Genomic DNA, 14,921 nt, shown 5'->3' on the forward strand with positions numbered 1-14,921 from the left:
CTATAAGATCTTAATTAAATCCAGCCTGGATAACTACTTCAAAACAAATAAACAAACAAAAAAAACTCATTTAGTGTTTATGACTAGGAATTTTCTATTATGTTAGTTTGGACTTGCTGTCTGAAAAAAAAATCATTGCAACTTGTGCCCAGGAAGGAATATTCTGTGCAATTACAGAAAAGTCAAATAGAATAACTTACTCCTTTGTTTTCGGACTGGAGAAGATAAAAGGATGTTTCCAAAGATGCCCAAACCAATGCACATTCTAAACCTCTATTCCTTCTCCATCTAAGTACTTTATCTAATACTTTCTGGTTTACAGCTTAGCCTTTTGTGGCTACCTACTTTATTATAAAAAGCTGCCCAATTATCCAAAACAAGAACCATTTCTAGTATTATAATTTCCCTTTCTAAACTGTTTCTAATAGCTTCTTCCTCCCTTTAAAATCAAGCTCTTCTTTAAATTAAAGCAATTTCTTGAATTAAAACAGTTTTCAGTAGGTAATTTATCTCAAGACAACATTTTAGACCTCATTTCTTTCTATACTTTGTAACTAAAGAATCCACTTAATTGGATCCATTCTGAAACAAAATGCATGCTACAACAGTAACATGTCTTGTTTATGTTTTGTTTCATGTGATATTGGGAATAAAACATAGGGCTTGTATATTCTAGGTGGTACACACTAACACAGAGCTACATTCCTTAACCTTTTCATGCTTTTCTTATCATCTGAAAGGCTCCTTTAATTATATTTGAGACTGTTATAGCTCAGTTTGACTTGGAACTTGGTCACCCTCCTGCCATTACCTCCCAAGCCAAGTGCCACTGTACCCACCAGATACCTCTTTTTTTTAGCCATTATCCTTTTATCCTTTTGTGATCTTAACTATTTTCAGTGGCTAACTTCATATGTTGTCTGCATGAGCTGGGTGTGGTGATATATGCCTTCAATCCCAGCACTTGAAAGGCAAAAACAGGAGGGTATCTGAGTTGCTGTTCAGCCTGGCCTATAGAACTAGTTTTAGAACAGCCAGAGCTACACAGAGAAACCCTGTCTTAAAAACAAAAGGGTTGGGGCTAGAGAGATGGCTCAGTGGTTAAAAGCACTGACTGATCTTTCAGAGGTCCTGAGTTCAATTCCCAGCAACCACATGATGGCTCACAACCATCTGTAATGGTATCTGATGCTCTCTTCTGGTGTGTCTGAAGATTGCAACAGTGTACTCATAGTCATTAAATGAATAAAAAGATCTTTAAAAAAAGAAAAAGGAGCCAGAATCAACAAGTTTGATACCCAACATCTGCAAAAACAAACAAAAAGGTTGCCTCCACCATGAAATCTTAAAGCAATGATAGTACTCAACTATAAAGCTAGAAATAACTAAAAATGTCATAGTTCCAAATCAGATATCAAATCAATAATTAACTACTGAGTTAGATTCCACTACAAAAACTGAGAGTTGCAATTTATCTACATGATCTAGGTTTTGTTATAATTGTCATCATCACCATCATTAACTAAATTACTTAGCAGGAAGTCAATCACAAATGAAAAGGAGGCAAGAAAGGTAAGATGCTTAGGTTAGGATACAGTTTGTGAGTGGCAGAACTTGACCTTTTGTTTTATAGTGCTTTTCAATATTACAAATTAAAGAAAATCTGATTAAGAATGATTAAGAGAGCTACCTGGTCACACTACAAGCCCAGTAATGCCTTGAGACCTAGAAAAACGGTCCTTTTATTTCAAAGTGTATTTTTAAAAATCTGATCTGTAAAATATTACTACTTTCTATTGTTCTGATAAAACACTGATCAAAAGGAACTTGGGGAGGAAATGGTTTATTTGGCTTACATGTCCCAGTTCACAACACACTGAAGCAGAAGCCATGAAGGAATGCTGCTTACTGGCTTACTCTGCATGGGTTTGCCCAGCCAGCCTTCTTATACAACTACCACCTCAGCCACAGTAGATTGAGCCTTCTAACATCAACCATTAATCTAGAACAACCCACCCACCACCACCTCTTGCCTATAGGCCGATCTTAGGGAAGCAGTTTTTCAGTTTCCCAATTGAGGTTCCCTCTTTCCAAATGACTAAAACTTTCCAAATGACTAAATTCATGTAAGTCACCAACATATAACTATAGCTATATAACATATAACTATTTGATAATGTATATAATACATTATCAAAAAATGAGGACTATGGAGATGGCAAAGCTGTAAAGAGTACTTGCTGCTCTTGCAGAGGGCCTGGGTTCAGTTCCTAGCATCCACATAGTGGTTGAAAACCATCCACATGACTCCAGGGTATTCCAGGGTATTTGATGTCCTCTTCTGATCTTTGAGGGTACCAGGCATACATGTGGTACACATACTAACATGAAGGTACACATACATAAAAAATACCCATAAGATAAATCTAATAAAAAATATTTAAGTAATTATTTCATTTGATTAGTGTAAACCATGCAATGTCAGATGACAAATAGTAGACAGTTGGAGATGAAGTTTTCCTAAAGTTAGAATTTAATGTGATTAGTGCTTTTTGTGACAAGTTTGAGAGACTTGGAATCCAAAGAGAAAGGAAGTAACATAAGGTGGTATTTTAAAACATTTTTAGACACTGTCAAAAAGCAAAGCAAAACAAAAAGCTGCCTAAATCTGTGTGCTTACTCACTCAAAACTGTAATTATGAAAAATGGACAGAATATTTTTTCACATTTGTAGAGCACTTCATAAGATCTTTACATTTATTGACTCCTTGGCCCTCCTGTGAAGCACTGGAGAAAAAGGGTTTTAGGTAACCTAGTGAAAGTCAAAGAACACATTAGTGGACAGGCCAGGACACCCAAGACAGAGGCTATTGAATTATTGTAATAGTTCTGACAATAATATACCATTTTTAAGAAAAGATTTCAGTGTAAGAAACTAGTCCCTAGGTCCTTGGGTACACTTTTGCTTTATGCTGTCCCTCTTGCTCATTATAATAATAAATTATGGTTGGTGAGATATGTAAGAGAACATGAAATCACTTTGGAAAAGCTTGTTTTAAATATTAATCTTTCTTTTAAATATTTTCAAAATAAATTCCTAATAACATTAAAATCAGCGCGTCTTGATCAGACCTGTAAAAACATGTCTCTGATCACTACTGATGATAAAGCTTCCTCATGGTAAAGGGGAAAAAATAAGTTTAAAAAAAAACAAAAACAAATCCAAACTTCTTTGTTTTTCTATTGCATTATACATAAGCTAGACCATCATAACAAGCAGGATAAAACTGATTAAGGGTTACAGATGTAGCTCAGTTGTAGAATGTTTGCCTAGCGTGTTCAATCACCTCAGTTCAATCCCCAGTACCTCAAAAGGAAAAAGAAACCAATGACTGACATGATCCAATAACTCCACTCTTAGATGTATACACCTGAAGGAATTGAGAACAGTACTTCAAATGTGTGTTCAAATATCAATGTTCATAGCAGTATCATTCCTAACAGCCAAACCTGGGAATTACTATGGAAAGAATATATTCAGGGGACCACAGAAATTAGTAATATGACATAGTTAGAAAGCTATTACTAAAAGAATATTAAGAAAGCAACAAGAAAGTCCAGGTACAGTAGTGCTTGGGAAGCTGAAGTAGTTCTAGGTCTGCCTGGGCCTACGGAACAAGAACCAACAAGCCTGGGCAAGTTGGTGGGACCAATTTCTCTATCAATCTAAAAAAAGGGTCAGGGATAGTGTGGTATTGTTTTTTTTTTTTAAAGATTTATTTATTTATTATATGTAAGTACACTGTAGCTGTCTTCAGACACTCCAAAAGAGGGCGCCAAATCTCGCTGCGGATGGTTGTGAGCCACCATGTGGTTGCTGGGATTTGAACTCTGGACCTTCGGAAGAGCAGTCAGGTGCTCTTACCCACTGAGCCATCTCACCAGCCCTAGTGTGGTATTGTTGACTAGCGTTTAAGGAGTAACTAGGTTCAATCTCTAATAGGAGAAGGGGAATAAGGAGTGAAGAGTAAGAGTAGTCTACAAACAGCCATAGCATATTTTAAGGCCTAGTGGTTTATCAGAAACATGTCGTATCTAAGAAGTTTAAAAAGTTTACAATGCTCAATTAACAGTGTGAGGTAAAGGCAGATGACAAGGGAAATACAGCAGAGGAAGGCAACCACAGCCTCCTAGATAAGCACTATGCACATTAGAAGGAAATGAAAACGTGCACACGCACGTACACCCAAAAAAAGAAGCATGGAGAAGTAAAAGCAATGATTTTAAGAGGGGCTAGCAAAAGCATGAGTTATCTCAGCACCTACTTGAACACAGTCCTAAGATTTCGGTGTCACCATTCTGTAAATGTCAATTGAGTCAAGTTGTATTGTCTGTTTCTGTAAGTTAGTGTCTTCCACCTTGCTCAGACTCAGAATGCTAAGGTTACAGTGTAAGCCGACCATGCTCAGATACTGTTTTCTGTTCTTTAACCCTCCCTTAGCCTTGGAGATTTCTTACATGCACTAATAACAATTATTGAAAACAAAAGAATAAAATCATTAACTACAATCATGAATTCTCTTCACAATTCTAATAGTTTCCATGTGTGCATATTTTGAGGCTCTGATAATACTATAGAAACATTTTTAATGTCCTTTGTATTATCATGAAATGGATTTCTTTATTGTTGGCAGTGTTCTTTGCTCTCAAGTCTCTTTTGGTAGATAATAGTGTTAGCTAGACAAATGTAAATTGAGAAGACAGAGTGCATAAAAAGCAAAACTTGACTCAAGTGCTGAGATTAATATTAAGAATAAAATGTAAACTAAGTTGTAAGAAATGACTATGTGATAGGAAAAACAGAAGGAGTACATAATTTGAGAAGAAATATCCTAAGAGAAAATTAAACTAGTTATTTTAATGACTCAAAAAATTTATCACTGGCTGGGTGATGGTGACACACACCTTTAATCCTAGCACTCAAATCTACAGAGCTATCTCCAGGACAGCCAAGGATATAAAAAGAAAACAAGTCTCAAAAAAACGATAAAACAAAACAATTATTACAAAAGGATAGAAAATTTCTCTTTAACTTGTCTGCTGACAATTAGACAAACCAATAAAGCAGTTTTAAAATATAAATTTTAAATATAAATATAGCTTTAAAATCAAAGAAACAATGGCATCAAATCATTTTTGATTTTTTACCAAGGTAAGCTCTGCATGTTTGATTAAGCAGCTTGTTAAAATAGATCTATGCTTTAGTTATTAAGAAATGCATATTGAAAGAAAACTCACTGTGCTTCTCTGTACATCTAGATCTAAACAACTTACCAAGTGAGGCATTAATTCTTAAAGGAGTCTCTTCAGTAACTACAACAGATATAGTCTCTTACTTTGCTACTCACCTCAAGCTGATACCTATCCATGGAAGCCAAGGATGCTAACTCCCTATTGATTGAGGAACCCTGTTGGTTAATTCTTATTTATTTATTTATTTTTATTAGATATTTTCTTTATTTACATTTCAAATGCTATCCCAAAAGTTCCTTATACCCTCCTCCGCTGTTGGTCAATTCTTACCTGTTGCTATGCTTAGACTTTTCCCGGTCCTTATCCTTATCCTTCTTGTGCTCCTTATGCCGGTGTTCTCGATCTTTGTGTTTATCTTTGTGTTTGTGAGAATCTGCAATCATAAGAGACAAGTCAGTCACAAGGAATCATAAGGTATCATTTGCCTGCCTGCCTGCCTGCCTGCCTTAACAAACAACTTTAGAAACAGAAGTCAGTCAAATGGCAAAGTGACCATAAAAGCACATCCTACTGGTAGGAGACTTCACAAAGACATCCCATTGCCTTGCCTCAAATCCAGTAACTTATAAATACTAAGCAAGCACTGTACCACTCAGCTGCCTCCATGGCTTCATTTCCTGCTGAGTGAAAACCATTACATGGAAGTACTGTAATTTACAACTCACATGTTGATGAACCTTTGCTTCTACATGAACTGAAACTGGTAGATCATATAAAAAATTCACTTTTAAATTTATAGGAAACTGCTCAACTATATATTCCTAAGTGGCATACTCTCATATATTTCCATGAATAATTAAGAGTTCCAAGCTACTACAAATCATTAGCAACATCTAGAATTACCAGTGTTAGCTTTTTTTGTTTATTTGTTTTTCTTTAAGGCAAACTATGCAGCTCTGGCGAGCATGTAATTCTCTGTGTACATCAGGCTGTCCTCAATCTGAGGGCCCCACCTACCTCTGCTTCCTGAGTACATTACAATGCCTGGCTAGCAGCCTTTACTGTCTTAATTGTTGCTATTCTAAAAGGTCTATTATGGTGGTTTGAGTAAGAATGATCCTCTGGCCCCCAATAGTATCATATGAATGCTTGGTCATCAGGTAGTGGCACTGTTTGAAACTTGTAGCTATATTAGAGAAAGTGTATCACTGGGAGTGGGCTTTGAGGTTTCAAAAGCCAAAAGCAGGCCCAGGAGCCTCTCGGACGGTAGACCAGAATCGGAGTATAGCTGTCAGCTACTTCTCTAGCTTCACGCCTCCCTCCTGCTGCCATGCACCTAAACCTCTGCTGAAACTGTAAGCAAGTCCCCAGTTAAATGCCTTCTTTTGTAAGATTTGCTTTGGTTGTGATGTTTTATTTATGTATATATACATAATTATATATGGATATGTGTATGTATACATATATATAATTAGCCTGCTGGGTTTTTTAAATTATTTTTAAAAATTTTACCCATGAATGATTTACCTGCATGTATGTAAATGCCCTGTGTTTCTGTGTGCTGGGTCCCTGTGGAGGCCATAAGAGTATTGGATTCTCCAGAACTGAAGTGCTTAGAGCCAAACCTAGGTCCTCTACAAGAGCAAGTGCTCTTAACCAGCCAGCACCCTCATTGTAAATTTAATTCCTGATTTTCTTCTAATGATTAAATAATATTTAATGAAAGCTATTTGTGCTTATTGACTATTCACATCCTTTAAATAACTATGGCAAGTTCTCCCACTACAGTATTTGCTTGTTTGACATTGTATTACTGAGCTGTACATGTTCTTCCCCCTACTCCCTGGTTTTTCAGGACAGGGTTTCTCTGTGTAGACCAGACTACCCTTGAACTCACAGAGATCCACCTGCCTCTGTAAGTTCTTTATATATTTCTGGATTGCTATTTTTGGCCACATATATTATGATACTATGGCTTGCTATTTTGGATAGATATCTTCCAACCTCAGAGACCCAAGTGTTAGAAATTATAAAAGTGAACTAACAGGCTTTTAAAAAAACAGAGAGAGATTTAAGTATATGGGTATTTTGCTTGTATGGATGTCTGTGTACCATGTGTATGCAATGCCTGGGAAGCCAGACATTAGATTCTCTAGAACTGGAGCTGTCCTGAGCCTCCATGTGGGTGCTGGAAATCAACACCGCATTCTCTGGAAGAACAGCCAGTGCTCCTAACTGCTAAGTTATCTCTGTAGTCACCATGACCAGTCATTCATAAATAAAGGTGTTTTTCAAAGAGCCTAAGTTTTAAAATTTAGTCAAATTTTATTTAATCAATTCTCTTGATTTGAGCTTTGCTTACCAAAACATCAGTTGCTCGCCCACATTCTCACCCCCACCCAGTTAGTACTTTGATAATATCCCCTCCATTACTTACACTTATCCCCACTCCCACTGATTCCCTTTCTATTCTTATTTACTGGGGTGCCTTTTGGAACACAGGAAAGAAACAGTGCTATATGTATCTCTGATTCTGGCTTATTGCTGTGTACCTATCTATATCCCAGTTCTGGGGAGACAGAGACAGACAGATCTCTGGAAGCCCCAGTTCAATAAATATTTTATCTACAAAAAAAAAAAAAAAAAAAAAGGTGAAAAGAGGCTGTAGAGTACCTGCTGCTCTTTCAGATAGATGACAGAGGTTCAGTTCATAGCATCCATGTTAGGGGCAACTCACAACCTCCTGTAATTCTAGCCCCTTGAGATCTAACACCCTCTTTTGGCCTCCAGGGCCACCTACTCATACATACACATGGACAAGTAATAAGATACATCTTTAAAAATAAGGCAGAGCAAGCCTGAAAAAGACATCTGATGTTGACCTGCAAATGCACATGCACCGTCTCTTGCACTTGTACAAATGTCAGTACAGCACCCAACATCAGCTCATAAAGGCATTGCAACTCCCCATTTGCTCTCCTTGTTCTAGTGAAAAATCAGCTACCACACTAGCAGCACACTCAAGAAACATGTGGTGAGGAACTGATACTTCCTTCTAATAGCCACGTGAAGAAATTATCTTATCTTGGAAGTGAATATGCCATAGCCCAATTTAGCCTTCCTATGACTGTAACTCTGGGTGACATGAAGTTTTATGAAAAACTTTTTTTTTTAAATGAATTCTTCCTTACATTCAACCAGCCTAAGGAATGTAACATATTTGACACTTATAGCCAACCTATATCAACTAAATTTGAAGTAGCATGTTTCACAGCAATAAGATTATATATAAATTAAGTATTGCTGATCTGACGCAACTGAAGTGATATTTGGCATAACTGAGTGTCTCTTCTAGACAGATCCCAAGGAAAGAGAAATATTAATACTTGGAAGATCAAGGCCCTGGTTCTAAGAACTTTCCATCCCAGAGATGAGAATAATAAAGCATAGTGTTGGAAGACTGAACTCCAATCTCCCATGCAGTGTGCAGGATCCTCTGACTTCTAAGTCTCCAGTCTGAAGTCTTAGCATGCTGAGTCAATCAGGATAAAGCTGGGGACTTTTACCTCAGGGCATAAAAATGACAACCTGAAATAAAGCATGTGTTGTTTTGTTCATAGTTAGAAATCAGTAAATGGGCTTCAGAATGTTGAACATTAAGATCTACTGCTTTGGTTCAAAGGCATGACAAGGAAATTATCTGAGAGAAGGGAGAAAATGAGCACCACTGTATGTAATTCAACAAATCCATGACCACATACAAAAAAAACTGGAAGACATACATTTAAAAAAGAATGTAGTAATTTTAAAATTTAGAAATTTATGAACTTGAGTTCTTAAGTGTGCGTCATCTTATTTTCCATAATGAACTACTTTTATAATAAAGTTAGCTAGAGATTAGAAAACTTTACAATGTGAAGCCAGAACTGGTAGTACACGCCTTTAATCCCAACACTCAGGAGACAAAGGCAGACAGATTTAGTTCAAGGCCAGCCTGATCTACACAAAGAGTTCCAGGACAACCAGGGTTACAGACAGACCCCGTCTAAATAAACAAATTAATTTTTGTCAAATACAAACATGCAAAAGTCACTAAAAAGCACGAAACTTTAAAATACAAATTCATAGTAGTTCCTATTAGAGTTCACATGTTATCTTCCTGAAATGCATACATTTTCAAAATGGAATTTAAAACCAGGTCCCAAGCCTTTGAAAACAAATGCTATCTAAAAATGTAAAAATTAACTATCTCAGAGAAAATTAGGGTTGCTGGTAAATAAATCCATGGTCAAAACATCTAGGCCAATAATATGAACTCAAAGTCATTACATATCTAGTATATCCTCAAACTCTGCTACAAATGCTGAGAGAGATTTTAAATTAAAAACAAAACAGGGCTGGTGAGATGGCTCAGTGGGTAAGAGCACCTGACTGCTCTTCAAGGTCCAGAGTTCGAATCCCAGCAACCACATGGTGGCTCACAACCATCCGTAACGAGATCTGGCGCCCTCTTCTGGAGTGTCTGAAGACAGCTACAGTGTACTTACATGTAATAAAAAAAAAAAAAAACAAAGCAGAAAAGAAGATAAAAGTTCTCTATGTCTGCCAAGGTAGCTCAGGCTGGAAAAATCCCTGATGCCAAACATGACAATTATGTGCAATGCCCAGGAATCTACATAGCAGAAAAATGACTTCCATGGATTGTCTTCTGACCAGAACATGTGTTCCATAACCCTGTCTGCCCACCAACCTCTACATACAAATCAATGTAAGTGTAATAAGAGATGAATGTCTGTTGAGCTCTATAAATCAATACAGTTGAGTTCTACATGGCAGACTTGGATATCTGAGGAAAAATGTTACAGTAGATTCAAATCACTATTCAAGTAGCACTGACACAAAGAAAGTTGTTAAACAATCATTTAACATTTAAAAAACTTAATAATCTACTAACTTAACTGTATAGATGCCCTGTCTACTAGTAGGTAAATTGATAGATTAAAACCTTTACCCCTGCTGGGCACGGCGGCACACGCCTTTAATCCCAGCACTTGGGAGGCAGAGGCAGGCAGATTTCTGAGTACGAGGCCAGCCTGGTCTACAGAGTGAATTCCAGGAAAGCCAGGGCTACACAGAGAAACCCTATCTTGAAAAACCAAAAAAAAAAAAAAAAAAAAAAAACTTTACCCCAACAGTGGTGGAGCACACCTTTAGGCCCAGCACTCAGGGCAGAAGCAGGTAGAGTTTGAGGCCTGCCTGGGTCTACGGATTGAGTTCAAGGACAGCCAGGACTTCACAGAGAACCCATGTCTCAGAAGAAAAAAGAAATCTTTAAAAGTATCTTAAAAAATACTTCTGAGTAAATTCGAGTTGGGATCAAGAATTATAAAGATAGATGAGAAACACTAGCAAAGGTTGCTGGCTATTAAAGTTACGATGGATATACAGGAAATCAAACTACAGTTACACATGTGCATCCTTGAAACTTTTACATCTAGATAATGAACATGATCTCTAAGCATTTTCCTTTCCATTCTTTATTTTTTGTTATTATGTAATAGAACAAAATAAGCATAATTCAAGGAGAATCTATTGAGGAGGAAAAAAGAAACAATTTTGTTTGGAATTGGGGCTAGGGGTCAAATCCAAAGTCCTTTTCTACCTTGGAAACTGGTTACTTTTGAATATTCCCAGCCCTTGGGTTTTTGAAACAAGAGCTTGCTAAGCTGTCTATAGAACTCAAGATCCCCCTGCCTCCACCTCCTAAGTACACTGGGAAAACAGACCTTTGCCACCACAGTAGGTGACAAAAGATAAATTTTAATATATAGTTAACCCTGGGTCAGTGTTCTACTCTAGGATGATAGCTACTTCAATCTGAAAAAGACCAAAAATCATACTTAAAGGAAAAACAATAAAACAAACAAAAAACAATAAACAAATAAAAAACAATAAAAAAAAAACCAGAAACCAGAAGACAGTGATAGCAAAAAATTAAGAACAATGGGAAAATTTCAAGAAAATAGAAGTTGAACCCAGTTCTAAGAACTTATTGTGAAAAAGAGTATAGAGGAAGAGGGAAGGGATCTTCTGAGGTCCTAGTAGCTGGAAGAACCAGAGGCCCTAGTAAAACAGAAAGCTATACACAAAAAGTAAGACTTTATTTGTCTAACTGAAGCCAAGTATATAAGGCAGTAGTGGGACACCTGACCTAGATAGCACAAAGGAAGAGGCAGTAAGTAAAAGGTAAAACCCAGTAAAAGCACACAGAACTCTATCATGCATGCTGAAAATACTTGTTTATAGAGAATACATTAGTGGCTTTAAAGATTAAGTATACCTCCTAGAATTTGTCAAAAAGTAGATATTGTTAAAATATCTCACTCAAAGTATCTATCAAATGCAAAAAGAACTGTAAAAAACTTGACTGATAGCTAAGAAATGAAACATGCCAACCACTGTGTACTATAGCACCATAAAAATCCACATAACACAACTGGGTTTTTTTTTTTTTTTTTTTAAAGATTTATTTATTTATTATATGTAAGTACACTGTAGCTGTCTTCAGACACTCCAGAAGAGGGCGCCAGATCTCGTTGCGGATGGTTGTGAGCCACCATGTGGTTGCTGGGATTTGAACTCTGGACCTTCGGAAGAGCAGTCGGGTGCTCTTACCCACTGAGCCATCTCACCAGCCCACAACTGGGTTTTTTAAAGAAACTCACTAACAGGTTTTTCTGTGTAACAGTCTTGGTTGTCCTGGAACTCACCAGGCTAGCCTCGAAACTCGGAAATCCACCTGCCTCTGCCTCCCAAGCGCTAGGATTAAAGGCGTGGGCCACCACACCTGGCTAACCATAAAATCTTATTCATTAAATATCTTATGCCTCTTAAGACATTCTGCTTGAACCCATACACAATCTCATATACAAAACAATAATTGTTTTAATTCTTAACATTTGAAAACTCTGGATGGGGGCTGGAGAGATGGCTCAGTAGTGGTTAAATATACTGACTGTTCTTCTGAAGGACCCAGTTTCAAATCCTACCACCCACATAGCAGCTATAACTGTAACTCCAAGATCTGCCACTCTCACAGAGACATATATGCAGGCAAAACACCAATGCAAATAAAATATGAAAGATAAAAAAAAAAAAGAAGAAAGAAAAATCTAGATGAAATCACAGGAAAAATACTAGCTAAAGTCTTTGAAGACAGAAATGTGTAACAAATTTTTTGGTGTCATTTAAATAAAATTATTCCAGAAAAACGCATAAGTAAATGAATAAATAGAAAACACTAGAAATCAACATCTTTTTGTTATTACTATCCAAAGTATTCCTCCTTAAAGTTAAAAGGGCTTTTAAGTAAATAAATTTCCAGGTCCTGAGTTCAGTTCCTAGCACTTAATGTTGGGTGAACTCACAAGTACCTAGAATTTCATCTCTGGATTCCAAGGGCACAGATATACACACATTTAAAAATAAAGCAGAAAACAAACTACCAAATGACGAAGATCCTCCATCTTTTTCTCACTGTAGGAGCAATTTCTAGTTAGCATTACACAGGATTCAATGGTTAATGTGCACAACAAAAGGTATCCTTGTATTAGCAGCTGTAGGATTATACTGTAAGGGCTATTTAATTTACAAACATTATATTTCTCAAGTTCAAAGCACCTTACTAAAGACTGATCAGACAAGGGCTCTGTCCTTTATAATCCAATCATGTAAATGAACATGAACCTAAATAGCCATTACACAGGACACTCAAGAGAAAGGGACATTAAAACAAGAGCCAGCAACATGCAGACTCTTAACTTGTGGCCATTTTAATGAAAAGGAAATATACATATTTCACCAAAGGTAATAGCTATTCTTTATTAAATATGCATTTTGCTTTATATTTTTTTAAATAAGATATACCTAGTTGGAAAATAGAATTTTTGAGGCAGGAGAATTCCACAATGTCTAATGAAATAACTAACTCACGTGCTCAATCCCTCCTCTGACCCAGCAGTGCCTAGGAATTTACCCTGAAGACATACCTCCAAGGTATCTATCTCTAGACTCTAGAGTCTACAATAAGGAAGAATGGACAGCTACAGTTCTTTTTTTTTTTTGGTTTTTCGAGACAGGGTTTCTCTGTGTAGCCCTGGCTGTCCTGGCACTCACTTTGTAGACCAGGGTGGCCTCGAACTCAGAAATCCGCCTGCCTCTGCCTCCCGAGTGCTGGGATTAAAGGCGTGCGCCACCACGCCGGGCCGACAGCTACAGTTCTAAGAGGAAAAACAAGTGACAGATAAAGGGAAGCAATCAAAAGGCAGACTAACACTAAGTACACAAAAAAGGATTAAGAAAAACAATGAGGAAATTAAGACTATTCTGAAGAATTATAATGGAATTTCTATATTACCATCCTTCAAAGACTAATTATATTAATAATGCTATAAATATCTTGCTACTGCTATTTTCCTACATTTACTTATGCTTGTAAAAAAAAGCAGTTTGGGCTAGTTTTACTAGGAGCTGAGGAAATTAAGAATCAAGCACTCTGGCAGATGGACTACCTACAGGCAGAAATAAGCAACAACCTGTGCAGTGGTGAAGCATGCCTTTAATCTCATAGCTCAGGAATCAGAGGGCAGGAAGATCTCTTACTTCTAGGCCAGACCGATCTACAGAGGGAGCTCCAGGGTAGCCAGAGCTACAGAGAAACCCTGTCTTGTTTTTGTTTGTTTGTTTGTTTGTTTGTTTGTTTTTGGGGGGGTTAGCTGGAGGGTGTGGGAGGGAAGGGTAGTCGGGGTCAGAGAGCAAGATGCAGGAGAGGAGGGGCAGTGAGCAACAGCAGCTAACCACTATTATCATTGCTGAAAATTTCATCCTCTCATGGCTGATCAAAATTAAGTAAAATGTACTTTTTGGCAGTGAGGAAATGAAGACTTCTTATCGGGAACATATTTTTTAAAAAAGTTTAAGCCCGGCGTGGTGGCGCACGCCTTTAATCCCAGCACCCCGAAGGCAGAGGCAGGTGGATTTCTGAGTTCGAGGCCAGCCTGGTCTACAAAGTGAGTTCCAGGACAGCTAGGGCTATAGAGAGAAACCCCGTCTCGAAAACCCAATAAATAAAGTTTAAAATATGATTTCAGGCCGGGCGTGGTGGCGCACGCCTTTAATCCCAGCACTTGGGAGGCAGAGGCAGGTGGATTTCTGAGTTCGAGGCCAGCCTGGTCTACAAAGTGAGTGCCAGGACAGCCAGGGCTACACAGAGAAACCCTGTCTCGAAAAAACAAACAAACAAACAAACAAACAATATATATATATATATATATATATATATATATATATATGATTTCAGAACCTAGGTTCAAAACCTAGCACCTCGAATTGATTCATTAATAATTTATGCTTATCTCTCTAAAGCTATTTGGTCCCCAAATGTTTCTTTTTTTAAAAAAAAGTTATAGAAATACTCATTTTCTTGTAATTCTAGAGTCCTCTTTTTTTTTTATAATTTTTTATTTATTTATTTATCATATGTAAGTACACTGTAACTGTCTTCAGACACACCAGAAGAGGGCATCAGATCTCATTACAGGTGGTTGTGAGCCACCATGTGGTTGCTGGGATTTGAACTTCGGACCTTCAGAAGAGCAGTCGGGTGCTCT

At 37.3% G+C, this 14,921-nt stretch overlaps 1 protein-coding gene across 1 annotated transcript in view; it reads right to left on the reverse strand.

Moving 5' to 3' along the window:
* Positions 1-14,921, reverse strand: part of Top1 (DNA topoisomerase I) — an 82,179-nt gene that overhangs the window by 49,698 nt on the left and 17,560 nt on the right. Inside the window, exon 3 of the mRNA XM_085832638.1 lies at positions 5,584-5,686. Coding sequence (XP_085688764.1) covers positions 5,584-5,686 — 103 coding nt within the window. The remainder of the gene's footprint in view (positions 1-5,583; positions 5,687-14,921) is intronic.

The sequence above is a fragment of the Mus caroli genome, unplaced genomic scaffold (genome assembly GCF_978045245.1).
Source record: "Mus caroli unplaced genomic scaffold, Mus_caroli_1 scaffold_2, whole genome shotgun sequence".
In the NCBI taxonomy this organism is placed as follows: domain Eukaryota; kingdom Metazoa; phylum Chordata; class Mammalia; order Rodentia; family Muridae; genus Mus; species Mus caroli.